The sequence below is a fragment of the Nyctereutes procyonoides genome, unplaced genomic scaffold (genome assembly GCF_905146905.1).
Source record: "Nyctereutes procyonoides isolate TBG_1078 unplaced genomic scaffold, NYPRO_anot_genome, whole genome shotgun sequence".
In the NCBI taxonomy this organism is placed as follows: Eukaryota; Metazoa; Chordata; class Mammalia; order Carnivora; family Canidae; genus Nyctereutes; species Nyctereutes procyonoides.
The window spans coordinates 15,636,187-15,663,878 of record NW_026575051.1 but is presented as its reverse complement, the minus strand read 5'-3'; the positions used below and the strand labels follow the sequence as shown (position 1 = coordinate 15,663,878).

The window sequence follows — 27,692 nt, the reverse complement described above, 5'->3', positions numbered from 1 at the left end:
CGCAGTGGTTTGGCGCCTGCCTTTGGCCCAGGGCGCGATCCTGGAGACCCGGGATCGAATCCCACATCTGGCTCCGGGTGCATGGAGCCTGCTTCTCCCTCTGCCTGTGTCTCTGCCTCTCTCTCTCTCTGTGACTATCATAAATAAATAAAATTTAAAAAAAAAAAATAATAACTGATAGTCAATGCTTTATAAACACTGAATAAAATCCCCCAAAATAATTTGTTCTTTGTGTACAAAAATAAAGCACTCTGAAGGCTGAATAAATACTAAATGAAATCTAGCTAAAGAAAGGCCTCAGACAGCATTAACCCATAGAGTAACCTCTAATAATTTACTTACGCGAAGGTTAGAAATTTCTACATTGGCTTAAACAAAATATGGTAGACTGTCTTGCTCTGGGAGTCTGCTCTCTGATTCAATTACAAAAGTTGCAAAGAGGATGCAGTCCAAGATGAAGACATAGGAAGACTGAACTGAACTTCTCCCATGGACACAATAAATCTACACCTACATATAGAGCCTTTCCTCATGAAAAAGTGAGGGTGGACTGAATAGCTTCTGGACAATAAACAACAGAGGGACCACACAGAGAACAGTAGCAGACAAGGTAACAACACAAACCACGTCCCAAATGCAAGAATCTGCAGTAGGGAGGGATATCACTGAGGGTCTGAAGCAGACTCACCTGCCCTGGGGCACAGAAACAAAACAGTAATTTAAACGGCTACTAGACTATAAGTGGAGAAAATCCATTTACTAACTCTAGAGAGTCTGCCAAATGAAGGAACTGTTCGAACTCTTACCAAGGTCAAAGATGCCTGCAAGTTCCCCATACCCACACTTGACAGTACTGATGAGAAGAATCTAGGCACCCCTTAGCTGGCTTGCTAAGACTGCCCAGCAAGTCTGGGGCCCTAAGCCCAAAACAATTTCAGATGCCCACCAAGGCGGTTCCCAGCTCTAGCCATCACAGTAAGGTAGCCTTGGAAGCTCTAGCTCAGACCTGCAAAGAGCAGTTCAAGCTCTCCCACCAGCATTGCCCTGGCACAGAGTATACTGGAATCCCTCTAATGCCTACAGCTGCTCAAGTCATCCACCAAGGAGCCCAGGCTAACTCTAGCCCCAGCCATCCTGCCAAAGTGCCCTGGTATATAGCAAGCCCCAAAGCACCCCCAGCCCATGTTTACTCCAGATCGAGCTGCCCAGCCAAATCCTCCTGATACACACAGTCAACAAAGGGGACATCCCTACGTAAGACCATTCTTTCAAGACCAAGAGGTAGCTATTCCACCAAATATATAAATACAAACACAAAGACAAACAATATAAGGAGACAGATGTTCAAAACAAGAGAACAAGATAAAACCTCAGAAAAAAAAAACCTAAGACAGATAAGTAGTTTACTTGATAAACAGTTCAAACTAATGGTCATGAATACGCTCACCGAACTAGGGAGAATGAAGGAATACAGAAAACAAAACAAAACAAAAACAAAAACAAAAAACAAAAAACAAACTTAAACAGGTAGGACATATAAGAAAGTATCAAAAAGGGGTGCCTGGATGACTCAGTTAAGCATTCAAGTTTTGAGCAAAGCTCAGGGCACGATCTCAGGGTCATGAGATCAAGCCTTCAGTAAGCCTGCTTTAGATTCTTTCCCTCTGTCCCTCCTACACCCCTGCTCCATGTGAAGGAAGGAAGGTCGGTCACAGAGCTGAAAATTTCAATAACTGGTATCAGAGGGCATCAACAAGAGATGAGAGGATAAAGAAGAATGGATCACTCCAATGCAGAAAGAATACTGAAAATCACCCAATCAGAATAGCAAAAGAATAAAGAATTTTAAAAAATGACATAGGTTAAGAGACCTCAGAAATACCATTAAGTGTACTAACATTCAAATTATAGGGATTTCATATGGAGAAAAAAAGAGACAAAATCTATATGAAGAAATAATGGCTACAAATGTTCTTAATCTAGTAAATGAAAGACATCCATGTCCAGGAAGAAAAGAGAATTCCAAACAAGATGAAACCAAAGAGAGTCACACAAATATATATCATAATTAAAATGGTAAAACTTAAAGATAAAATCTTAAAGGTAGCAAAAGAGAAACAGTCACATATAAGTGAAACTCCATAAGATATCAGCTAATTTTTTCAGCAGAAACTTCTGTTTCAAGAAGAGAGTGACAGGATATATTTAAAGACCTGAAAGACAAAGCCCACAATCAAGAATACTTTACAAGGCAAAATTATTCACAACTGAAGAAAAGATAGAGTTTCCCAGACAAGCAAAAACTAAAGATGTTCATCACTACTAAAAATCTTACAAGAAATCTTAAAGAGTCTTCCTTAAGCAGGAAAAAAAAAAAAAAAAGACCATAACTACAAATAAAACAAATATATGAAAGAAAAAATCTCACGGATGAAAGTAAATATATAGTAAAGGCAGTAAATCAGTCACTTAAGCAGTATAAAAATTAAAAAACAAAAACAGTAAAATTAACTATAACTATAGTAAGTACTTAAGGGACACACAAAATAAAAAGATGTAAAGTGAAACATCAAAACGTTAAAACATGGATCAGGTGGAGGGTAAAAGGTTATTTCTATAAATACATTTAACCTAAAGCAAATATTGGCTTAAAATAGACTGATATATATAATATATATATATGTCAATACACAGGAACCTCAAAATAACCACAAACTAAAAGCCTAGAGAAGAAACATAAAAAATAAAGAGAAAGAAGTCCAAATATAACATATAAGGAAACTATCAAACCACAAACGAAGGGAAGAAAAGAAATGAACAGAGAAAAACTACAAAAACAAACAGAAAACAATTAAAATGGCAAGAAGTACATACCTATAAACAATTACTTTAAATGTAAATTAAATGTTCCAATAAAAGACACTGGATGAATGGATAAAAAGAAAACCAAGACCCATCTATACGCTGCCTACAAAGACTGACTTCAGATCTAAAGACACACAGACTGAAGGTAAAGGGATGCAAAAGATATTTCATGCAAATGGAAACAAAAAAAAAAAAAGCTTATGCAGCAATACTCATCAGACTAAATAGGTTGTAACACTCATAAACTACAGAGAACACTTTCTTTTCAAGTGCACATGAACAGTCTCCAGATGTTAGGCCCTACTGAAATAAGTCTCAAAATATTCCAGAATATTGAAATCATTACAGTTATCTTCTCCAGCCCCAACAGTATAAAATTAGAAATTAATTGCAAGAAAACTATAAAAAAAAACACAAACACGGGGAAACTAAACAATGCTACTAAACAATCAATGGGTCAACAAAGAAATCAAAGAGAAAACAAAACAAAAAAAAATGTTGAGATAAATGAAAATTGAAACATAACTTTCCAAATCTAGGAACACAGAAAAAGCAATTCTAACAAGCAAGTTCGTAGCAATACAGAGCCCACCTCAAGAAATAAGAAAATTCCCAAAAAAACAACCTAAATTTACACCTAAAGGAACTAGAAAAAAAAAACACCATGCAAAGTTAGTAGAAAAACAACAGAACAGATATAAACAAAATAGATAAAAAAGAAACAACAGACCAGATCAATGAAACTAAAACTGATTCCTGAAAGGCTAGTAAGCAAAGTCAATAAATCTAGTTAAAAATCATCAAGAATAAAAGAGGACCCAAATAAATACACAAGGAATGAAATAGGAGAAGTTACAAATGATATCACAGATATATAAAGGAGCATTAAAAAAACAATTCTTACGGGAACAGTGGAATATCAACAGATTTAAAAACAAAATCAGCACTCGGGGCACCTGGGTGGCTCAGCCAGTTAAGCATCCAATTCTTAATATTCTCTCTCCTGGAGGAACCTGTGTGGTTCAGTCAGTTAAGTGTCAGACTCTTGGTTTCAACTCAGGTCCTGATCCCATGGAACTGGGATCTAGCTACGAGTGGGGCTCTGTATTCAGAGGGAAGTCTGCTTCAGATTCTTTCTCCCTCTCCCACCCCTCTGCCCCCTCTACTCTAACTCTGAAATAAACAAACCTTAAAAAAAAGATTATCTCTCTCTCCCTCCCCTCCCTCTTAAAAAAAAAAAAACACAAAATCCGTATTCTTCTAGAAAAAGACTATATTTAAAAAACATGAAATCACTAAGATGTTTCCAAACTAGCCACATACATCAGATCATCATCTTACTCCCCATATTGCCATTTTTCTTTATTTCGTTTAATATTTTATTTATTCATGACGGGGGGGGGGGGGGGGGGCGGGGCATAGGGAGAAGCAGGCTCCATGCAGGGAGCCCGACGTGGGACTCGATCCCAGGTCTCCAGGATCAGGCCCTGGGCTGAAGGCAGCGCTAAACCGCTGAGCCACTCGGGCTGCCCACCATTTGTAATGTATAAAAATACCTAATCACTATGATCTATAACACCTAAAACCAATAGGATACTGTATGTCAATTATACTTCAATCATTCAATCAATCCTCAATGAGGTCCATCCTTCTATGGGGTAAAAAGGGATCAAGTTGCAGAAAAGCAAAAAGTCACTGATGAATGATTCAGCATCACTTTATTCACTGTCAGAAATGAGATATAGGACTTAAATCCTGTAAGAAAGCAGATTGCTTCTTACCCTCCCAAAAATTCATGACAGAGAAATATTGTAAAATCAACAGTAGCTTAAAGTAAGATTTTGAAAGTATAATTTCTTCTAGGCACATGTTAATTTGTCTAACTAGTATGGAAGACTTTTTCTTTTAATTATAATAAAATAATTAAGTCTAAGGTTACTTTTCAAAATCGTCAGTGGGGAAAGAAAACCAGAAATAAAGTACAGAACTGAAATATTTTGTTTTACTACAGTTCAAATCAATCCTACCTCAATAAAAAAAAGTGGAAATCCCCTCATAAAGTTATTCAATAACAATGCAAAAAAAAACTGTTTTTAAGGAAATATTAGCAAAAGGTTCATTAAACTATTACCATTTTTGAAAAATAAAAGCTTACTGGAAAGTCTTTATCCAGTTCATGTATCTGAATAGCAAAATTATCTGGAAATACTCCTTCTTTACCATTAAGTTCACCCTTCCACCAGCCAGCTTCTCCAGTCTCCTATAGTGCAAAATGAAGAATGATTAAAATAATAGGGGTTATCTTTAAATACGAAAAAAGTTTACAATAGGAAAATATTGAATTCCATTGGTTTTACAAGGGGGAAAAAAAGGCTAAACAGATTATAAAGTCCTCCTTAAAGCAAACATTACTCACATATTACTTCCAGCAGGACTTATAAAATTGGTTTCATTTTTAAAATAAGTCAAGTGAATTTTAAAATTCAGTTTACAAGGAGAAGAGAACGGAAAAAGCAAAGTAGGAGAGGAGGATGAAAAGAGAACATGACTTTCTAAACTGTATCTTACTGGACATTCTTAACACTTTATATACCAAAAAATAATCACATTATTCATTTGCTTTAAAATGTAACAAGATATTCTACAATTCTTTCCAGATACCCCCCCTTCCATGAGAAATTGGATATTATCAGTCCAAAACTGTATGGATATTAAAAATTACATACACTAAACCACTTATAACAAAGTCAATTTAAAACAAGGGGAAAATTTTCAGAAATTATTCTAAATGGGTTATAACACAACCAAAATATTTATAGTTTTCTCCTATTACAAATAGTTACAGGATTCTGCCCAGACCCAAATACTCCTGGGTTTTTTCTTTTGCCATAATCCATTCCAAGTTATAAAACTACTTCATTCTTTGAAATAGCTGTATTACTTTCCACAGTATGGTTTTATAAACATTTACATATGATGGAATTTAAATTGTTTCATTATTTTTCTTCTAAATATCTTTTTTTTTAAGATTTTATTTATTCATGAGAGACAGAGAAAGAGGCAGGCAGAGACAGAGGCAGAGAGAGAAGCAGGCTCCATACAGGGAGCCTGATGTGGGACTCGATCCCAGGAGCACGGGATCACGCCCTGAGCCAAACACAGACACTCAACTGCTAAGCCACCCAGGCATCCCTCTTTTTCTTTTTATATTATAAACAACAAACATTAGATGGGGGAAAAAATTTAATAAGGTGAACCAGGAAGTGAGAATAGAAACCTGGAGGAGTTAGAGAAAAAACACATATTATGATAAAAATAATCCCCTATATATCAATTATTATAAAGACAGACAATAAAAATTTGCTTAAAAAAGCCTTTCTGAGCACTTACAATGTGCCAGGCTCTCAGGACACAGAAACAAGACAAAGTTCCAGCTCCTCTATAGCTTACACATTGTAGGAAGAGTATTAAGAATGAATAAAATAAATCAATGCACTGAAAAATTGAGAAATATCTTACCTTACTTATTAAGTGAATTATCTCTCCCTCTTTAAAAGAAAGCTCATCTTCATTAGTACCTTCATAGGCAAATAATGTTCTGCAATATTCCTTTGCTAAAATAAAGAATGTAAATAACTTAGTTTAAATAAATTGATTCTTTAAACAGTACTTATTAAGCATCCACTTTGTGTAAAAAATATACAGAAATATTAAAGATGAAATTAATAATTTTGGTCAACACTATAAACTTTGAATTAAGTAACAATTTCATTAATCTGTGCACTCAAATAGTTACCAGGTGTCTACTATGTTCTAGGCACAGTTCTAACTGCAGGGGGATACACAGGTGAACAAAGCACTCTACAGTCTTTGACCCTGTAGTGCTTACATATCCTAGGATCTAATACTCTGATCAAATAGTAGTTTTTACAAACATCTTCAAAAAACTAACATATTTGAGCATGGTTCATTCCCAGTATGAAAATTTTATCCAAAAACCTACCTTTACTTTTATTTTCCGTGTCTGTTTTTGTTGCATCCAGACTCTGTGTTTTGGATCCTACTGACTGTATAATTAAGGGCTGGAATAGAAAAGGAAGGTATCAAATATTTTAGGTGAGAATTAAGATAATATTGTTAAATAAAATTTCCATTTGCAGTTAGACAGCTTTCTCTAATGACCTGTAGCAAGGTTAGTAATGTAACTGAAAACTCTGTAATGAAAAAGATAAAGATAACAAAAGCTACTTAAATGATAGCTCAGAACTTCACATTTTAAAAACTCCCTATCTTACGGATAATACACATTCTTTGCTACCCATAATGTGATTTAATTTTAAACCTCTAAAATAAAGAAAAATAATAGCATCTGAAAACTGAATACCAATCTCTGAGCTAAACATTTACATACATTATAACCTAATCCTCAAAGCAATCTGAATAAAGTAAGCTTTATTACTCGCTTCTTTCATAGATGAATAAGCAGTTAAGTTAACTTGCCAACAGTAACAATAATTTAGTAGTGGAGCCCAGATTGGAACCTAAAATGTCTGACTTCAGAAAGTGGCTCTTAAACAACAGTACTAATAAACTTCCTTAGGATGACCTAGGGAAGGAAAAGAAAGTCTTTATTATTTCTTCATTGTTGCTATCTGAATGAAAAGCCTAGGTAATGTTACAACCCCTATAACTATAGTAGAAAATTTTACATTGTAATTAACTGAGTCCTTCATACTAGTGTTTTCCTGGACTTCTCTTCCCAGAAATAACATTACATTTGACCTTAGCTGTCATTATTTAAAAATCTAAATGTACCAACTACCTATCACTCTGTGTTCTGCTTATCTTTTAAGATACTCCCTTTAATTTCTCCCCCAATTCTAACCATCATTTCTTCCAACCTGATGTTACCTACAAATATAGCAAATGTGCTCTCTACTTTGTCCATTCCCAGATCAATGATCAAAGCAACGCTCACCAGGCCATCATATAAGGGTGATCCTGAGACCACCTCTAATAACTCTTGAGTAGTGAACATTTTAAGTGACATTTGAAAGAATACTAGTGTAATCATTAATGAAATAAAGTTATTATATAAACCATAAGCTTCAGAGTTTGAAAAGAGCCCCAGATTATCTAGTGTCTATCATAATGCAAACACTGGCTCTCCAACATTCCTGGCTGTTATATTGCTATACAGCACCATTCCAAAAACCACAAGAATTCCAATCTTTACCTTTAAAACCAAGAATCAATTAAGCCCCATAATCTAATTGTCACACAGTCTCAGATCTAGGAAAAGGTAAGGTAGAAAGTACAAATTCTCTTTCCTGAATCCAAATCATTATTACATGAAAAACTATGTAACAAGCTGGGAAAGAAAAAAATATGTTGAAACTAACCACCTTAGAAGAAAAATTAAGAATGTATTTCACTAACCAAAACAATCTTATAAATTAAATACAGCTGAATTAGGCAAGCAAACACCCAAATACTTTAAACTCTTCTAAGAGTTAAATATAAACATACAACTGAGAACTAAATGAAACAATACCCAAAAAGTCAATGGAAAAAACTAACTGAAGTAGGTACTCGTCTGTATCTCTAAGGTGTGAATTTCAGAAACAATAGCTTTGCAATTAATGTTCTAGAAACTGCACCTATTTTCTTCCAAAACAAAGACTTAATGCATTTATTTAAAAATCTGTTATTAATTTGGAAGGAAAAAATAAATAAGGATCTCACCAAGTGGTAAAAAATAAAATAAATCTGTTATTACATGTCTTAATTTATGGTACATTCATTTTGATTTATTTCACAACACCAGTGAAATGCTAATGAAAAATAAATTTTTCCATATATTTTGAGAGGGAGATTAGCAGATTTCACCACTGCTGACAATCAGAGGAAAGTTAAGTAGAGTGGAATTAGTATTTCATTGTGAATCCATTTATTTATTTATTTATTTATTTATTTATTTATTTATTTGTTTGTTTATTATTTGTTTATTTATTTATTTTTGTGAATCCATTTTAAAATGACCCATTAGACCTACTTCAAATTAAAAAAAAAAAAGTAATTTTAGCTTTTAAAAGGCAAAACAAAAAAAAATTGCCTTTTCTACTTTTACCTATGATAACCAAAAACTCTAAAGTTTCCATTACAAGAGTTCACATTAAATTTACCAGGAAATGTTCTCATTTTGTAAAACATTAAAGTAATCTCTATATAATTGCAAACAGTTTCTAAGTCTTCTCATTCATAACCAATTATTAGCAATCTCAAAAAAGGAATTAAAACAGAGTTGTAAACTGACTTTTACATGTTAAAAAAAATCCTTAATGAGGGTAGCCTGGGTGGCTCAGCGGTTTAGCGCTGCCTTCAGCCCAAGGTGTGATCCTGAGACCCAGGATCGAGTCCCACGTCAGGCTCCCTGCATGGGGCCTGCTTCTCCCTCTGCCTGTGTCTCTGCTTCTCTCTCTCTGTGTGTGTCTCTCATGCATAAATAAATAAAATCTTAAAAAAAAAAAATCCTTAGCGAGTGCAGTTAATCTAAGTAAAGTTCATTATTACTACCTTTTCTGTTTTCTTCTCTTCTATTTCACTACCAGATGTTCTTGTTCTAAGTTTCACAGAGCCTTCTTTAAAAATATCTCCAAATCCAATTCCTCGAATTTTCTTTGGCTGTGTAACTGATCCAGGTGCAGTTTCATTCCCATTCCCCGGAGACGGTAAAGGTGAGGTAGGCCCAGTAAAAACCGTTTCTGAAAGAATAATTTGTTTTTGAAGAATGTAGAATCACAAAGATCTGATATTCCCTTCCAGAGTATTTATGTATACCTCCTAATTAAAAATGGTAAAATAAAAAGAAAAAATTAAATGATGGGAGCACTAAAATATCTAAAAAAGTAAAATTCACTTAAACTGATTTTTTTGGATATTGTTTAGAATGGTAACAATTTTAGATATATTTAATTAATAAGATACTAATTAAGAAATCCAGGAAGTCATATTATACAGTCATATTATACATATATATTAAACACACATATTATGCATTTGATAAAAGCATGTCAAAATTCACAGCTCTTGGACAAACATGACACAATGTAAGATCAAAACATTAGAGAGAAAATTAACCATTTCTAAAAGTTACAGGATTCAGTCTGATTGTGCTCACTTTGGCAGCACATATACTAAAAATAGGATTCAATCTGATCAAAGTAGGGGAGTTTCCAAATATAACAACCAGTAATATCAGCAAATGTTTTCTTTAAAGTCTATTTTATTTCTAAAAGTTTAAGATCATTTTAACTCATACATGAAATAACATGTCTAAATTTGAAGCAATAAAAATTTAAATCATAAAAAACTTTTAAAAGAAATTTAATATTATATGAGTAAGAAAGCTGTTTCTATAATCTGCTTATTAGTAGCAATGGATCTTATTTCTAGACTTTAACGAGTTTATGAACAAACCATGGAAAACTGTATGGGTATTTTTTTCACTTTATTTTTCTGGGTAAAAGCAGCATTAGCTCTTATCAGATTCCCAAAGGGCCTTAAATCTAAGAAAAAAAGTTCCAAAGTATATCACGGTTGACGGTTAGGGAAAAACACATGATATGAGTTCACTGAACTAACAAAATCTGTTGAAGTTTAACAGTAAAAATAACAAGGCAATTAATAAAAATGGTAGCTACATTTATTCAGGGTTTAATCTATACCAGGCACTTGCTAAGCACTATACATGAATTATATTTAACTTACATAACCACTCATAGGCTTAACATTAAGAACTACTATTCCTGGGATCCCTGGGTGGCGCAGCGGTTTAGCGCCTGCCTTTGGCCCAGGGCGTGATCCTGGAGACCCGGGATTGAATCCCACGTCGGGCTCCCAGTGCATGGAGCCTGCTTCTCCCTCTGCCTATGTCTCTGCCTCTCTCTCTCTCTGTGACTATCATAAATAAATAAAAAATTAAAAAAAAAAAAAAGAACTACTATTCCTCATTGTGAAAATAACTGCGCAAAGAAATGTTAAGAAGTTTTCCAAAGCCATAGAGGTACTAAGCAACAAAGCCAACATTTGAACTGAGTTCTAGATGATCTTAGAACCAAATATTTTAAATTATTAATTAGATTAATGAATTATTAAATTACTATTTTATAAACTATAATTGTAGTTTAAATATTGTTAATAAATTATTATTGAATCAAAAGCCTCCAATCACACATCTGAAACATTTGAGAATTAAAAGGAACTTTTATTAAATGTAATGCCAACAAATAACTATTCTAACCACTTTCAATATTAGCTTAAGCCACATTTTTTGTAATATATTTTTAGTCTATTAGAATGTTTACGTTCAATAAAATAAACCACTTTTATATGGATATTCCAGTAATTTTTGAGAAATGTATGCATTATGGAACCACAACAATCAAGATGCAGAATACTTCCGTCAACCCAAATGGACACTCATACACACCTTGATTTTCATTGTCACAAATATCTTTCAGAGTTTCAAATAAACTTAATCACACACGTAAGTCTCCTGTCTGCTGCTTTTGCTAAGCAGAATGTGTAAAATATACTCATGCTGTTCCATGTATTCATACTCCACTTCTTTTTATTGCTGATTGGTATTCCATTGTACAGACCTATCACTATTTCTCTAGTATTAAGAATGTTAGCTGCCGGTTTTCACAGATGAGCTTTGTCCAATTTAGAAAGTTCCCTTCTGTTGCTCTTATGGAGCTTTTTTAGTGAAATTAAGTGTTGAATACACAAAATTCTCTGGGATGCCTTTGGCTAGGGGGTGATCCCGGAATTCGAGGATCGAGTCCGACATTGAGCTTTCTGCATGGAGCCTGCTTCTCCCTTTGCCTGTGTCTCTGCCTCTATGTCTCTCATGAATAAATTAAAAAAAAAAAAGAATACGCAAAATTCTCTTTCTGTACCTACTGAGATGACTATTATTTAAACTGTTAACTTTTGAATCCATGGGATAAACCTCATTAACTATAATGTATAACCTTTACATATTTTGCTTTTGAACCAAAGGGATAAATCCCATTAATCATAATGTATAACCTTATCATATTTTGCTGGACTTGATGTGCTAATGTTTTGATTTCTGTTTATGCTCATGAGATAATGATTTGTAATTCATTTTTTCATGACTTCATCAGATTTTTATAACAAAGTCATACAAACCTAAGATATCTGAAAAACTTTGTGTAAGATTAAATCCTTAATAGAATTCAACAGTATTTTGTGTGAAGACTTTTGATAATGAATTCAAATTTTTTCATGTGCTATTCAGACTATTCTATTTCTATTTTGGTAGGTGTACTGTTCAAGGAATGTATACATCTAAATCATCAAATTTATGAGTATATTTTTTCATTATGAGGTCTGAGGTCTGATCTGTAGTGATTATTCATATCTGGTTGTTACTCAGACACTTCATGTCTGATTATTGGTAATATTTTTTTCCTTTTTTCTTGAGCAACATTAGAGCTTTATCAATTTTATACCTTTTCAAAAAACTCAACTGTTGAACTTGATTTTCTTTAAAGTTGTCTGTTTTTTATTTCATAGTTTTTTGCTCTCATTTCCTGCCTTCTAATTATTTTAGGTCTACTCTGTTCTTCTTTTACTGATTTCAAATATAAAAACTTAAGATTACTGACTTCTACTCTAGTATTAGCACTGAAAGTACAGGTGCTGTTTTACCTGCATTCCACAAATTTTGATTGTTATTTCCATTTTTTTCTTTGAAAAACCAGTTTAATTTCCCCCCTAATTTCTTCTTTGATCCACTGATTATTAGTATTGCTTAATTTCCAAGTAACTGAGAATTTCCCAAGTATCTATTACTAAAATATTTCCCCTGGAGTCACAAAACCTCCTGTATAGGACTGTAAACCTTTTAAATTTCTGAGACTTGTCTGATGCCCGAAGATTAAGAGTCTACCTGGTAAATATTCTATGTACTCTTCAAAAGAATGTGTATTCTACTGTTGGTGGGTTAACAATTTCATAAATATAAATTAGATCCACTTATTTGATTACTTGAGTCTTCTACATCCTTGCTAATTTTTTTGTCCACTAATTCTATCAATAAATGAGAGAAGGATGTTCAAATCTATGTGTGAATTTGCTTGTTTCTTTCAATTCTGGCAGTTTCTGTCTCATGAACTTCAAAGTTATACCATGAAAAGGAATAAAATTAGGTTATACATATTTAGAACTATTATATAATTTTTACGAATTGATTCCATCATTATGAAATGTTCCTTTTATTCCTGGAATTTTTTTCCTAAAGTACACTGATATTAATGTAACCATTCTAAATTGCTTATGCCTTGCACAGAACACCCTTTTCCTTTCATTTAACCTGTATCTTAATATTTCAAGCAAGTTTCTAGTAGGCCGCACATTATCCAGTCAATTGGTCTTTCAATTAAGAGTTTTCAGATCATTTAATTTTTTTTTAAGTGGGCTCCATATCCAGTGTAGGGCTCAATATGAATGCTTCAACTCACAATCCTAGATCAAGACCTGAGCTGAAATCAGGAGTCAGACACAATGAATGAGACACCCAGGCACCCCCAGACCATTTAAATTTAATGTAATCACTGATGTGGTATAAATCCATGACCTTGCTATTTGTTTCTATTTACACAGATGATCTTTGTTCCTTTTTCTATCTTTTGGCTTTAACAACAGACATTATTTTTTCAGAAGTTCAAGATCAGAGTGGCAGCATGTTGGGTTGTGGTGAAATCTCTCTTTGTGGCTTACAGATGGCTGCCTCTCACTATACCCTCACATGGCCGTTCCTCATGTGTGCACATAAAGACAGTGGCCTCTGCTATATATCCCCCCCTTTTTTTAATTGACATAGTATACTAGTTTTGGGTATACAAATAACGATTACTTATGTGTATATATACTATGAAATGATTACCACAGTCTAATTAGTTAACATCCATCACCATACAGTTACAAAATATTTTTCTTATGAGAACTTTTAAGATCTATTTTTCTATGACTTTTCAAATATACAATACAGTTTTATTAACTATAGTCACTATGCTGTACATTACATCCCCAGAAGTTATTTATAACCTGAAAGTTTGTGCCTTTTGACCACCTTTATTCATTCTACCCATCCCATACCATTTGCTTCTGGCAACCATCACTGTGTTCTCTGTATCCCTAAGTTCATTTGTTTTTAAATTCCACATCTAAATGAGATCATACAGTATTTGTCTTTCTCTGTCTGACTTATTTCACTTATAATGTCCTCACGGTCCTTCCATGTTGATGCAAATGGCAAGGATTTCCTTCTATTCTATGGCTGAATAATATTCCATTGTGCATATTTATAAAACTTTTTTTTATCCATTGTATAAACAATGCTGCCATGAACACAAGGGTGTAGATTTCTTTTCAAATCAGTGTATTCCTTTTCTTTAGGTAAATGACCAGACAATGGAATTGCTGGATCACCTGGTAGTTCTAATTTTCTGAGGAACCTCCATACTATCTTCATTAGTGGCTGCACCAATTTACATTCCTACCAACAGTACAGGAGGGTTCCCTTTTCTCCATATCCTCAAGCACTTCTTGCTTTCTTGATAATAGCTATTCCTACAGGTGTGAGGTGTGATCTCATTATGGTTTTGGCTTGCATTTCTCTGAATATTAGTGACGTTGAGCACCTTTTCATGTATTTTTTGGCCATCTGCATATCATTCTTTGAAAAAAATACCTATTCGGATCCTCTGTTCATTTATTAATCATGTTTTTGAGTTGGGTAAGTTCTTTATATATTATGGATATTAACCCCTTATAAGATACATGGGACAAAGGAATTTAAGATATATGATTTGCACATATTTTCTCCTATTCCATACTCTGCCTTTTCATTGTTGATGGGTTTCCTTTCTGTGGAGAAGCTTTTAAGTTTGAAGTAGTCCTATTTGTTTATTTTTGCTCTTGCTGCATTTGCTTCTGGAGTCAGTTCCAAAAAATCATCTCCAAAACTGATGTCAAGGAGCTTACACCTATGTTTGCTTCTAGGAGTTTTATGCTTTTAGGCAATTGTTCAAGACTTTAATCCATCTTGAGTTGATTTTTGTATTTGATGTCTCTAAGTATTTTTTTAGCATTTTTTATTAACTTATTAATTATTACTGTTTTATTTTCTTAAGAGTTGCTCTAGCCTTACAATATGCAATCATTAACTCACCAAAATCTACATTCAAATAAGATTTATTTTTTTTTAATTTATTTATTTATGATAGTCACAGAGAGAGAGAGAGAGAGGCAGAGACACAGGCAGAGGGAGAAGCAGGCTCCATGCACTGGGAGCCCGACGTGGGATTCGATCCCGGGTCTCCAGGATCGCGCCCTGAGCCAAAGGCAGGCGCCAAACCGCTGCGCCACCCAGGGATCCCCTCAAATAAGATTATACCACTTCACATGTAACAGCCTTACAATGGATGCATTTCCATTTCATCTCTTCTGTGTTTACAGCTACTGTTACCATACATTTTACTTCTACATAAGCTATATTTCCCATAATATATTATTTTAATACATCATTTAAAAATTTTAAAAATGGAAAACAGAGTTTTATACTTACCCACATATTTACCTATATTTCTATCACTCTTCATTCCACTTAAATACAAGTTTCTACCTAGTATCATTTTGCTTTCTTCCTGTAGAACTTTAATTCTTTAGAGTGCTGCAGGTTTGCTAGCAATGAATTTTCTATTATTGCTTGTCTGAAAACTTTTTTCTCACCTTTATTCTGAAGAATATTTTCACCAAACCAGAATTCTGAGTTGACCACTTTTCTTCTTTTAGCACTTCAAAGATTCCATTGTCTTCTGCCATACTTAGTTTCTGATGATTGTATGTGGTTTTTATCTCAATTTTTCTCTACTTGAAGTGTCCTTTTTCCACTAATTCCTGAGACTTTTCACTTTACTGTTTATTTTCAGCACTTAATTATGGTATACCATTGCAAGCCCTGTGTGTGTGTGTGTGTGTGTGTGTATCTTTATCTTATTTGAATTTGTGGATTTATAGTTTACATCAAATCTGGACATATTTCAAGACTCTTTAAAAAAAAAGATTTTTTTTATTCATTCATGAGAGACACACTGAGAGAGGGGCACAGACACAGGGCAGAGGGAGAAGGAGGCTCCATTCAGGGAGCCCGACTTGGGACTCAATCCTGGGTCTCCAGGATCACACCCTGGCCTGAAGGCGGCGCTAAACCACTGAGTCACTCAGGCTGCCATGCCCTACTTTAACATTTTTTCTTCAACTATTTTTCCTGACCACCTTTTCTCTACTCTTTTTCTGTAACTCTAGCTATATGTTAGACTATTTAAAATTATCCCAAATTTTCTGCAGTCTTTTTCCTCTTAGTGCTTCATTTTTGGAGTCTACTGCTATGTGTTCAAGTTCAATTATTTTGTCTTCATTCTCTAGATTACTGTTAAAATTCCACGAGAAGGAATTCTTTTCAGATACTGTGTTTTTCATTTCTTGTAATTAGTTTCATTTGATTCTTTTTTTTTATATCTTCTGTTTATTTCATTCTTCATATTTTCCCTTACATCCTTGGGCATACTGAACAGTTTTATTAATAGTTATTTTAATATCTTTGTTGCCAATTCCATCATTTCTGGTCCACTTTCTATCAACTAATTTTTCTTCCAAATTGTGGGTCACATTTTGCTACTTCTTGATATACAGATAGTAATTCATTTTATTTAATGCTGTTGAGTGCTAAATCTTGTAATCCTTTAAAAAACAGTGGCTCAGTTGGTTAAGCATCCGACTCGGTCATGATCTCAGAGCTGTGGGATTGACCTCTGCTCTGGACATGGAGCCTACTTAAGAGTCTCTCTCTCACTCTTCCTCTGCCACCTACTCCCCGCAAGAAAATTTAAAAATTTTAAACATAAAAATTTAAAAAACAGTGATTCTCAACCTGGTGTACTTTTATCCCTCAAGGGATATGTAGAACGTCTGGAGACAATTTTAGTTATTATAACTGAAGGGTGCAACTGATATCTAATGGATTTAGATCAGAGATGTTTATAAACAGTCTATATGCACTGGACAGACCCCAAAGCAAGACAAGTATAGGAATTCATTGCCATAAAAATTAGAGTATTACAGATAATGTCAAGCTCACATTGACCACAGTGTTGCCATTCTGATCTCATTTATTCTCACTAGAGGCAAACATTATTATGAGCTTTGTGTATGTATTTTTCTGGTTTTTGCATATATAGGCATTTATCAAAAAATACATATTATTTTGATTCTTAAAAATTTGCCTAAATGGTATCATACTGTGCACAGGGCTCTACAACTTATCTTTTTAATTCAATGTGTTTTCCAGCTCACGAATATTGATACATATAGGTCTAGTACTTAGCAACTCTAAGTACAAATAAATGAATGTAATAGGAATAAATGGAGATTTGGTAGCTTGAGGGAAATGCTGTACTATTCTATAAAACTCATTAAGAATTTTAAGAAATTAGGCGTTTTTATTCTGATAATACGCCATTCCCATAATCCAGATGCCAGCCTCATTGGGTGGCCATTTCCCTATTGGGTAGTGCCTTCTCTGTACTTAGAGACCGCGAAACGAGAAAAAGTGAAAGCACAAGAATTTGACCATACCAGACCAGGAAAAATAATGCCCCAAACTTTGAGAGAGATAGATATTAACTTCCTAAATTGAGCAAAGAAAGTGGAGATTTGGTAATCATTTGTGTAGACTAACCTCTGCATTGCATGTGTTTTCCATGGTAACCATTTGGAAAAGCTTGTTCCCCTCCCCCCCCCCACTCTTACCTCTTCCTAACACCAAAGGCATTGTGTGGTGACAGAGACCGTATAGTTGTAATAAGGTTTGTTTTTCATTTTTTTTCTTCAATTGCTTTACTTCACATTTAAAATTTTGCATATAAATTGGCAATCTCAACTACAGAATAATTAAATGCTATCAATGTGAAATTTGAAAATATACTTAAGAAGACCCCAAAGCAAGGAGTTATCCTGCCCAAATATGACTAGTGACAAGGCTGAGAAACCCTGAATTCAAGAGTGCTGATTTTTTTCTAGCAAACAGGTTAAGTACCTGCATAGTAGTGTGAAGCCTTCTCAGGATAAAACTAGAATAGCTTCCACTTGAATGCCAATCTACTCTCACTTCACCCTTCCACTGAATTGTCCAATGCATTTAATGAAGTCTCTCAAAGCCAGAGTTCAAACAATTCTTGACCCTGCGTAAGCACCAAGAACTATTCATTTTAATCCCAGTGATTTATTTTTCTTCATGAACTGTTCATGTCTAAGCTCATTGGTTTCACTCCATGCATTCGCAGATATTCAGCCAAACACTCAAGGCAATCCCCTAATCACATTGCTGAAGCGTTTCTCTCTCTCTCTCTCTCTCTCTCTCTCTCTCTCTCTCTCTCTCTCTCGGTGAGCAGCTCCACAATTCTGACTACTTTGGCTTCTTTGAACTCAACTCTAAATCCTCAACAAAACTGACAATCTTCTGCTGACATTTACCCTTCCTGCACTGCAGTCTAAAAATTTCCTCCTGGTAGAAATCCAGGAAAAGATTTTCCTTGTTTCACCTTTTCTCAAGTAACTCATTCCTGTGCTGCCTATTGTCTGAAAATATTTGTTTTCCATAATTTATTCTATTTCCCAGTTTGTATGGTGGGCAGGTAATTTTACACTTACTTCCTCACTGCTGAAATGTGGCCTAAATATTGTAATATACATCTTCAACAACCAGCTTGTCAGATAAACGTAGAAGAGTGTTATGAGGTACCTAACCTGAGAAGCTTTTTTTTTTTAAGATTTTATTTATTTATTCAGAAACAGAGAGAGAGAGAGAGAGAGAGAGAGAGAGAGAGAGAGAAAGTCAGAGACACAGGCAGAGGGAGAAGCAGGTTCCACACAGGGAGCCCAACACGGGACTCAATTCTGGATCCCCAGGATCATGCCCCGGGCGGAAGGCGGCACGAAATCGCTGAGCCACCCGGGCTGCCCACAGAGCAGCCTTTTAAAGTGAAACAATATATATTAATAAGCCATGCAAAAATAAAGGTAACTTCATCAAATTATTTTAAGGTATGATTCCATAAAACGAAAATTTTCAAAAAAAAAAAAAAACGAAAATTTTCTTTTAGATTTAGTGACTATAAACTTTACTGGAGTCATTAAAACATACCATTAAAATAAATGGCTAGATATTAAAAATATCTAAATACTAATAGGTTACTTACAGCTCATTGAAAATTGTCAAAACTACTATAATGACTATTAAATCAATGGTTGGAAAGCAGTATAGTGTAATAATAAAGCACATTACTCTGGAGTCAAACCTTCTTGATTCATATCACCTCTTTCACTGTATGTGCCCAATTTCCTTACCTATAAAACAGGATTCTTCATAGGATTGCTGTGAGAACTAAACTGACTCCTATAAGTACTTAACAGTGTCTGGTTCAGTATCTACTATTTTTAAGGAGTTTAAAGATGTACTGCTGAGCACCATCCAAGTAAGAGAGAGAGCATGATCACATAGAAGAAATATAAAAAGGAAAATGTCTTAACCACTACAAGGAAGAATGGGCGGAGAGAAAAGAAGAGCAGTATATGGGGAAGCGGCCAAGAATGAGGTTTTGTAATCAGACAAAACAGAAATCTTACCTGTATGGTATTCCTAACATTTTTATGCCTATATACTTTAATGTATCTGTCAGACTGTCCTTGAATTTTTAAGCTTGTAGGAAAATTCTATCTACATTTTTTACATGCCACTGTCGGTCAAGTAACATAAAAAGCAAGTCTTCCTATTAGGCCTAAAATTCTTTCTTCCTTTTTCATTAAATCTCTTTAACAAAAGCCATTTGATGGCTTGTACCTCTATATAAAATCACTTAAAACCAAAAGTCCCAAAATAAAATTGTTGAGGGCAAAAAAACAAACCAAGAATCTTTATGTGAGCTATACTGGGTGCTAATGAAAAGTAATACAACATAGAAACTTTTATTTTTTTTAAAGAATTTACTTATTTATTCATGAAAGACACAGAGAGAGAGGCAAAGACACAGGCAGAGGGAGAAGAGGCTCCTTGCAGGGAGCCCAATGCGGAACTCGATCCCAGGACCCCGGGATCACGACCTGAGCCAAAGGCAGATGCTCAACCACTGAGCCACCCAAGCAACCACAAAGTAGAAATTTGATGAAAATACAAAGCACTTAATGAAAGTAATCCAAGGTCACTATTAAACTAAATGGAGAACTTTGTAAACCAAGTGGAAGTACTTAGAATCTATAAAGTTGCTGGCACAAATTCCCCTTTTTTACTCCAAAGGATATCTTTTACCATCATCCAAAGATTTTAAAAACAATCCTACGTTTCCTAAGAAAATGTTGTGTGTTTTTTAAGTAGTTAAAAATCTGTATTCCTTAGCTCCTAAACAGAATCTTTAGAAACTATTCTGGTTATAACCTAATTTATAAAGACTCATAATACATTGCCAGTAAAAGCATCAAAGCCCCTTAACAATTTTCCTTACAAAGCTGTTTATTTCAAGTCATTCAAGATGAATGCTAATGCGGGATTACAGACACCAAAGTAAGGGTGCACCACCTTAAATCCTTCAGACCAAGCTGGAGACCACCAAATATCAGTTCATCACCTTTGGCACCACCAGTGCATACCACCATTCCACAAGGATCGGGTGCCCCACTAGCAATAAGCACTATCTTCTTTTTCAGAGTTTGAATAATCCAATTAAAACACTGCTGACTCCTCCTAAGAGAATGAATATTTCTACCCTTAAGAAATCAGAACTTCTGAAGAACAATCCATCAAGGTTTCTTAAACATTTTATGCCAGGCATCCCTCTATTAGCCCAGTAAAGCCCAGAAGGATGCATGGCTCCAAACATTTAACTATTGTGACCCTTTTAATCTCCTCAAAATTCTGACCTGTCATTCTTAGTATCTTTCCTCTTTTACAGAAAAAAAATCACAAGTCAGACATCTCTCCCTCAGCTTCCTGGCACTGACTAGTCTCCAATCAATTGAGACTAATCATGATACCTACAATGTAAATTTCATTCCCTCTACCTTCTGGGTTAATCCTATTGAGATAAAGTCCATTCTTCCGAATCTGCATCTTTAATTTCTCCCTATTTGTTCTCTTCCATTAACATTTAAAAATGATCCAGACTTTTCCTCTTAAGAACAAAAACATTCTTGAATATATGTTGTTCTCAACTGCTGCACTGCCTTATACTTCCTTCTTCCACTCTCCACCTCCACAGTCAACTTGGCTTCTCTCCCAATCACCTTTCTTTACTGCTCTTATCCAGGTCATTAATGATCCCTCCATCCCTAAATCCAGGATTCCATATACTCTTATCTTACCTATCTTAACCTCACAAAGAATGTCAGACATTACTGCCTACTTCCTCCCTGAAAAACTCTCTTCCCTTAACTACCACAAACTCACAGGTTTCTCTCTACATTCTTGGTCTTTTTAATAATTCTATCTAAGCCCATACTATAACTGTTGCTATATATATAACTTGGTCCAAAGCTCTTTTCTTTTTCTTTCCCCTAGACAGTCTCCTAGGGTGATCTCATTTAAGTTCTAAGTCTCTGCAAGGGCGGTGAGACAGAAATATTCTTGACATTCTTAAAAAACTATAAGAGACCAACATGAATAAAGGGGAGAGTTAAGTAGGAGACAAAGTCAGAGAGGTGAAGGGAGGCATCGGGGGTGCCAGGTCAGAGGGCTTTGTAGCCAATTTAAAAAGACTTTGACTTTTACTCTAAGTAAAATATGTACCTACTAGAGTATAAGCACATTAACATTTAGGAGGCAGGTAATGGCAAATTAACAGCCTACTGTAACTGTACAGCAAAAGATAACTTACACAGGGAAAGAGAAGTGGTAAAAGAAAATAGTTCTGTACATTTATTTAGTAGGTGACAAAATCCGTTAATGAATCAAGTGTAGAATGTGAGATTAAAAAGAAGAGTTAAAGATGAATCCAATTCTTTGGTTTAAATAATGAAGCTGCCATTAACTCAGATGAGGAAGACTGTATAGAGCAAATCTAGGTGCAGAGAGGACAGATCAGTTTTGACCAGCTTAAATTTGAGATGCCTATTAGACATCTAAATGGAGATTTTTTTTTTTATAGACTTAAGGCAGGGAGAAGACTTATACAAGGGAGGAAAATAACAGAAGCTATAGTCACTGGCTTTATAGAACATGGAAAATTGAAAGCAAGTCTTACTTAAACAAATAAGTGGAATGTAGAAGATGATGAAGGACGCTCTAAACAAAGAAGGTTACATATATTTGACACAATGAAAAAGGAGTCATTTCATTATAAAAATGGAAATGTAACACTTCCTTACAGAAGTAAAGCTTTTCCTGAAATTGAGTATTAGAAGATATTTATCTAAAAAAGTAAAACAGACTAAAAAGACTGTAAAAATACCAAATACAAGGTATGTTACACTTCATTAGGAGATAAGAATAGTAGACATCAATTCTGTAAATCATAATGCATAAGATGGAACTCTTAAAACTTAAAGATCTATATTCTTTTATCACAAGAGTTCTAAAGTTTTTATAAAGCCACTCACTTCCTGGTATTCAAATGAATATGCAAAAACTTCCTGCCTAAAAATTAGAGTTTTTTTTATAAAAGGGAATTATAGTGTACTTCAACCACTGACTTCCCAACCCATAATCACAAAGCTCCACATTTAGAATGCAATGTTATTTTAAAGGGGTTAAGCAAGCAAGGAAGTATATTTTTAACAGACATAATTCTGCAAAGTTACTAAAATTCAAATAAGGTTGAATAGTGCAAGAAAGTACCCAAAGTATTTAACAATTACACAGATTTAAGTTTATAAAAAATTGTAAATATAATATAAATTTAAATTTTATTTCTTTTGCTAGTGATCCCATATAGCCTTAAAATTTTGTACAAATTTTATTTTTTTTAAAGATTTTATTTATTTATTTATTCATGAGAGAGAGAGAGAGAGAGAGAGAGAGAGAGAGAGAGACATGCAGAGGGAGAAGCCAATTCCATGCAGGGAGCCCGACGTGGACTCAATCCCAGGTCTCCAGGATCAGGCCTTGGGCTGAAGGCGGCGCCAAACTGCTGAGCCACCCGGGCTGCCCCTGTACAAATTTTAACAGCTGAATTTACACGGCATCATAAGCATCATTTTACCATAAAATAATTCATAACAATTTTTGAGGGGGGCTGAGGCAAAGGGAGAGGAAGAGGGAATCTTAAGCAGGCTCCAGGCCCAGTGAGAGCACAAAGCAGGCACAACCCTAAGATCATGACCTGAACCAAGATCAACTGACTAAGCCACCCAGGTGCCCCAAATGTTAAAAACAAATATTAGAATATCCGATACCTAAGAAACATATGGGCAACAATATGCATCAGAAGTAATTCAGGGGACAGTCAGCTAAGTAATAATTATACCACTAAATTTAAGCCAGATGTTTTCAGTACTTGTTTGTTCTCTAATGGTTTTTATACATCTTTAAGACATGAGTCCTGACTTTAGAATACCAAGCAATCTCAAATAAGTAGAACAAAAAAAAGTATATGATTTTATGACTCTTATATATCTTCCTATCTCAATGATTTTCTGTGTTTCAACGTAATCAGCATCTGTGCTGAATGATTTCAACATCCCAAACTGATCCGACTGTAACTCCCAGTGAAAAAATTGCTCTGCTAAATACTTTATCATGTCACTATTCAGAATGGTTAACTTCACATTTGCTTTACACTGGAAAATTAAAGGAAAAAAATGGGGTAAAGAAGTAAAAATAAAAGTGTGGTAAGAAAGAACTAATATCAACTATGCTTCAAAACTTTCCAGGTACTAAGCCAGTTTCTCTTTATACATAATCTGAAAAATGAAGGCATGCTTTATAAGGTACTGATTAAAACAAAGACACTAGACAGAAGCTGACCAAAGAGAACATAAGCTGTTAAAGAATTAAGTTGTTTCTTTAATTCACACAGTTTAAGGTAAAACCTTAGAGAAACTTAGAACCTTAAAAAGTTCACTGCAAAGGTAAGAAAATATACAGAAGAACACTCAGAAATGAGAGGTGACTTAAAATGGAAATTTGCACCTTCCAGAAGGCTACTTACTGGCCAACACTACTCACACCAAATACCCATGAAGTTAGCGTTCATTAGTTTTTAGCACACATACAGAGCTAAGAATACACGTGAGCTCCCTTGAAAGGCCAATGAGAATAAGGGATTCTTAATAGAGGATCCATGGTAGGATATGCAGTGGATTGCATTATTATTCACATTAAGTGCCCCACCTTCTAGGAAAATTATATACCTACTCTGTTTCACTCAGGCATAGCCATGACAGTCCAATATAGTATTAGTGGAAGTAATATATGAAAATTTGGAGTAGAAACTTTGAAAGCTATGTTCCTTTCAACTGCCTCTGTGCCTAAGCCATGTGTCAAAAAGGAGACCCTATTAAAGTCCCTAAATGACTATGTCTTTGTTTTAAGCCACCATGATTTTCAGGTTGTTTTCACTGCAGCATATTCTGAACAACACACTATGTTACATTTTGTTCAAGGAAGAAGGAAATATTCAAATATATGTTTTTGTGGATACCTGCATAAACACATACTGGGAAGATAATAGCAAGAAAGTACAAATGCTTTCTGATATAGAGCAAAAGAGACAACTAAGTGGACAGAAACAAGTATTACAATGTATATCTTTTTATATACTGGTTTTTGAACCAAAAGAATATATGATCTAGTCATATATATGTATAGGTGTATATATGTGTATATATGAACTATTTAACAGATGAGCTAATATATGAAATTTTATTCATGATTTATGCATATTTTTCAGAGTATAAGTTTTTACCTGCTTCTTAAAGGTGTATGAACCAAGAACATGAAGAAAGCAATATTCTTACCCTCTATATATAATCAAGATGGCATGTCAGATGAAGAATACAATAGTTACCCACAAATGCTGAATGATCAACCCCTAATTTTAACAGCAGACTGCTCCATGCAAGTAGGCTAACCCACCACAGCAGAGACTCATCTACTCTCCCTAAAAATAACCAATACCATTCCCTTGTGCTCCAGGAAAAAGATGACATAGTCAACTGGTATGAGGGCTACCTGTTTCATTATAAATTATGAAGTTTTGTTTATACTTTCCCTCCCCAAAGTGTTGGCACTATAAAAAGGCACGTAAGGGACATGAGAAAAAATATAATACTCTGGAATAAAAAGTAACCAGATCATAAGCTATTCATTTTTTGGACCCCTATAGTAAGCAATAAGCAAACAAAGAAAAAGAACAGTCTCTGCCTATAAAAGGCTGACAGTCTACTGAAGAGGAAAAACATAAACATGTCCAATAGTCATAGGTAACATGATAAAACATCTACACAGCCTGGTCAAATGAACTTGAACAAGGGTTTGGCCCCTTATTTTTTTTTATTTTATTTATTTATTCATGAGAAACACACACACACAGAGAGAGAGAGAGAGAGAGAGAGAGAGAGGCAGAGACACAGGCAGAGGGAGAGGCAGGCTCCTGGCAGGGAGCTTGATGTGGGACTTGATCCCAGGACTCCAGGATCATGCCCTAAGCCAAAGGCAGACACTTAACCACTGAGCCACCCAGGCATCCCAGGCTTGGCCACTTAATGGGGAAAGGCCTACCTCTTTGTAACAGCATATCCATGGGTCTTAAGGGTAATTATTAACCTTGCTTTAAGTTATGTACACCTTGCTTGCTGACCTAAATCCCTAGATCTGCAGCAGAACTAACTTACTTTCCTTGAGATTTGCAGACCACTGACCTTGAGGACTGGAGGACCACACTTTCCCAGACGATAAGGCCTGACTACATTCAAAAACAGCTGCTGCTCATGCCAGCAAGTCCATTCAGGGTCATGTCAACAATACAGCTACACCACCTGGGTTCCTGCTTCTCTTGCCCCTCTCCTGTTTTCCCATACTTTACCCCTTTAAAATTTCCAGCTTTGCCTGGACAGTGAAGATGGTCTTTGATATATTAATTAGTCCACCATCTTCCCACCTTGCCAGCTTCCTGAATAATGCAACCTTTCCATTTCCACCATCACCTGTCCTTTGAGTATATGATACTAAAAGCACAAGCAACAGAAGAAAAAATAGAAAAATGAGACTATTGTCATGAAAAACCAGGGCAGCCCGGGTAGCTCAGCAGTTTAGCACCTGCCTTCAGCCCAGGGCATGATCCTGGAGTCCCAGGATCGAGTCCCACGTCAGGCTCCCTGCATAGAGCCTGCTTCTCCTTCTGCCTGTGCCTCTGCCTCTCTCTCTCTCTATCTCTCTCTCTCTGTCTTTCATGAATAAATAAAATTAAAAAAAAAAAAAAACTTTCCCTCATCAAAGAAAACAATGGAATGGGAGAAAAATACTTGCATATCATATATCTGATAAGGGATTAATATCCATAATATATAAAGAATTACTGAAACTCAATTACAAAAAGAAAAAAGAACACACAAATAACCTGATTAAAAAACAAAGGACTTGAAGAGATACACAAATGGTCAATAAACATATGAAAAGATGTTCAAGATCACCAATCCTTAGAGAAATGCAAATCAAAATCACAGTAAGATATCATCTCAAACCCATTAGGATAGCTAATGTCAAAAAAAAAGTGTGTTTGCTCAGGATGTGGAAAAATTAGAACCCTTATACAACTGTTGGTGGAAGTGTAAAATGGTACAAACACCATGGAAAATATATAGCATTTCCCCCCAAGAAATTAAAAATAGAACTAGTATATAATCCAGCAATCCCTTTTCTGGGTGACTATCTAAATTGAAAACAAGGTCTCAAATATTTGTATGCCCATGTTTTGGCAGCATTACTCACAACTGCCAAGAGGTAAAAACAACTCAAACATCCATGGATGGATAAATGGCTACACAAAATGCAGTACATATATATAACAGATTATTCAATCTGAAAGAGGGAATTCTATCACATGCTATAACATGAACAAATTTTGAAAATATTATGCTATGTCAAATAAGCTAATCTCTAAAAAACAAATACTGTATGAGTTCATTTATATAAAGTAGTCAAGTTCGTAGAACAAGTGGAATAGTGGTTCTAGCAGCAAGGAATGAGGAGTTACTTAATGGGTATGGGGTTTTGATTTTGTGAAATGAAAAAGTTCTGTAGATCTATTGCATGACAATGTGAATATACATAACACTTCTGAATTGATGCTAAGAAAATGGTCAAGATGATAAATTCTATATGTTTTTTATAACAATTAACAATTTTTTAAAAAAGCCTGTATAGAGGAAAACAAGCGGAAGAATAATTAGAAGCAAAGAACAGGAGTTTAGAAAATAACATCTTTAAGATAGTTGTAATCAGGGGTGCCTGGGTGGTTCAGTCCGTTAAGCGTCTGCCTTCCGTTTAGGTCATGATCCCAACCAGACTCCTGGGATTGACCTGCATCGGGCTCCCTGCTCCTAGGGGATCCTGCTTCTCCCTCTCCTTCTGCCTGAAGCTCTGGGTATTTGTGATCGCTCCGTCAAATAAATAGATAAAATCTTTTTAAAAAGGAAAAAAAGAGGGTCCCTGGGTGGCTCAGCGGTTTAGCGCCTGCCTTTGGCCC

At 34.9% G+C, this 27,692-nt stretch overlaps 1 protein-coding gene across 2 annotated transcripts in view; it reads right to left on the bottom strand.

The window, feature by feature from the left end:
* CD2AP (CD2 associated protein) overlaps positions 1-27,692 on the bottom strand; it is a 141,071-nt gene that overhangs the window by 42,754 nt on the left and 70,625 nt on the right. For both annotated transcript variants that reach the window (XM_055330370.1, XM_055330371.1), the window contains exons 6-9: positions 9,442-9,629; positions 6,869-6,947; positions 6,385-6,479; positions 5,021-5,125 (exon numbers count right to left, since the gene is read on the bottom strand). In XM_055330370.1, the coding sequence (XP_055186345.1) occupies positions 5,021-5,125; positions 6,385-6,479; positions 6,869-6,947; positions 9,442-9,629 (467 nt within the window). The remainder of the gene's footprint in view (positions 1-5,020; positions 5,126-6,384; positions 6,480-6,868; positions 6,948-9,441; positions 9,630-27,692) is intronic.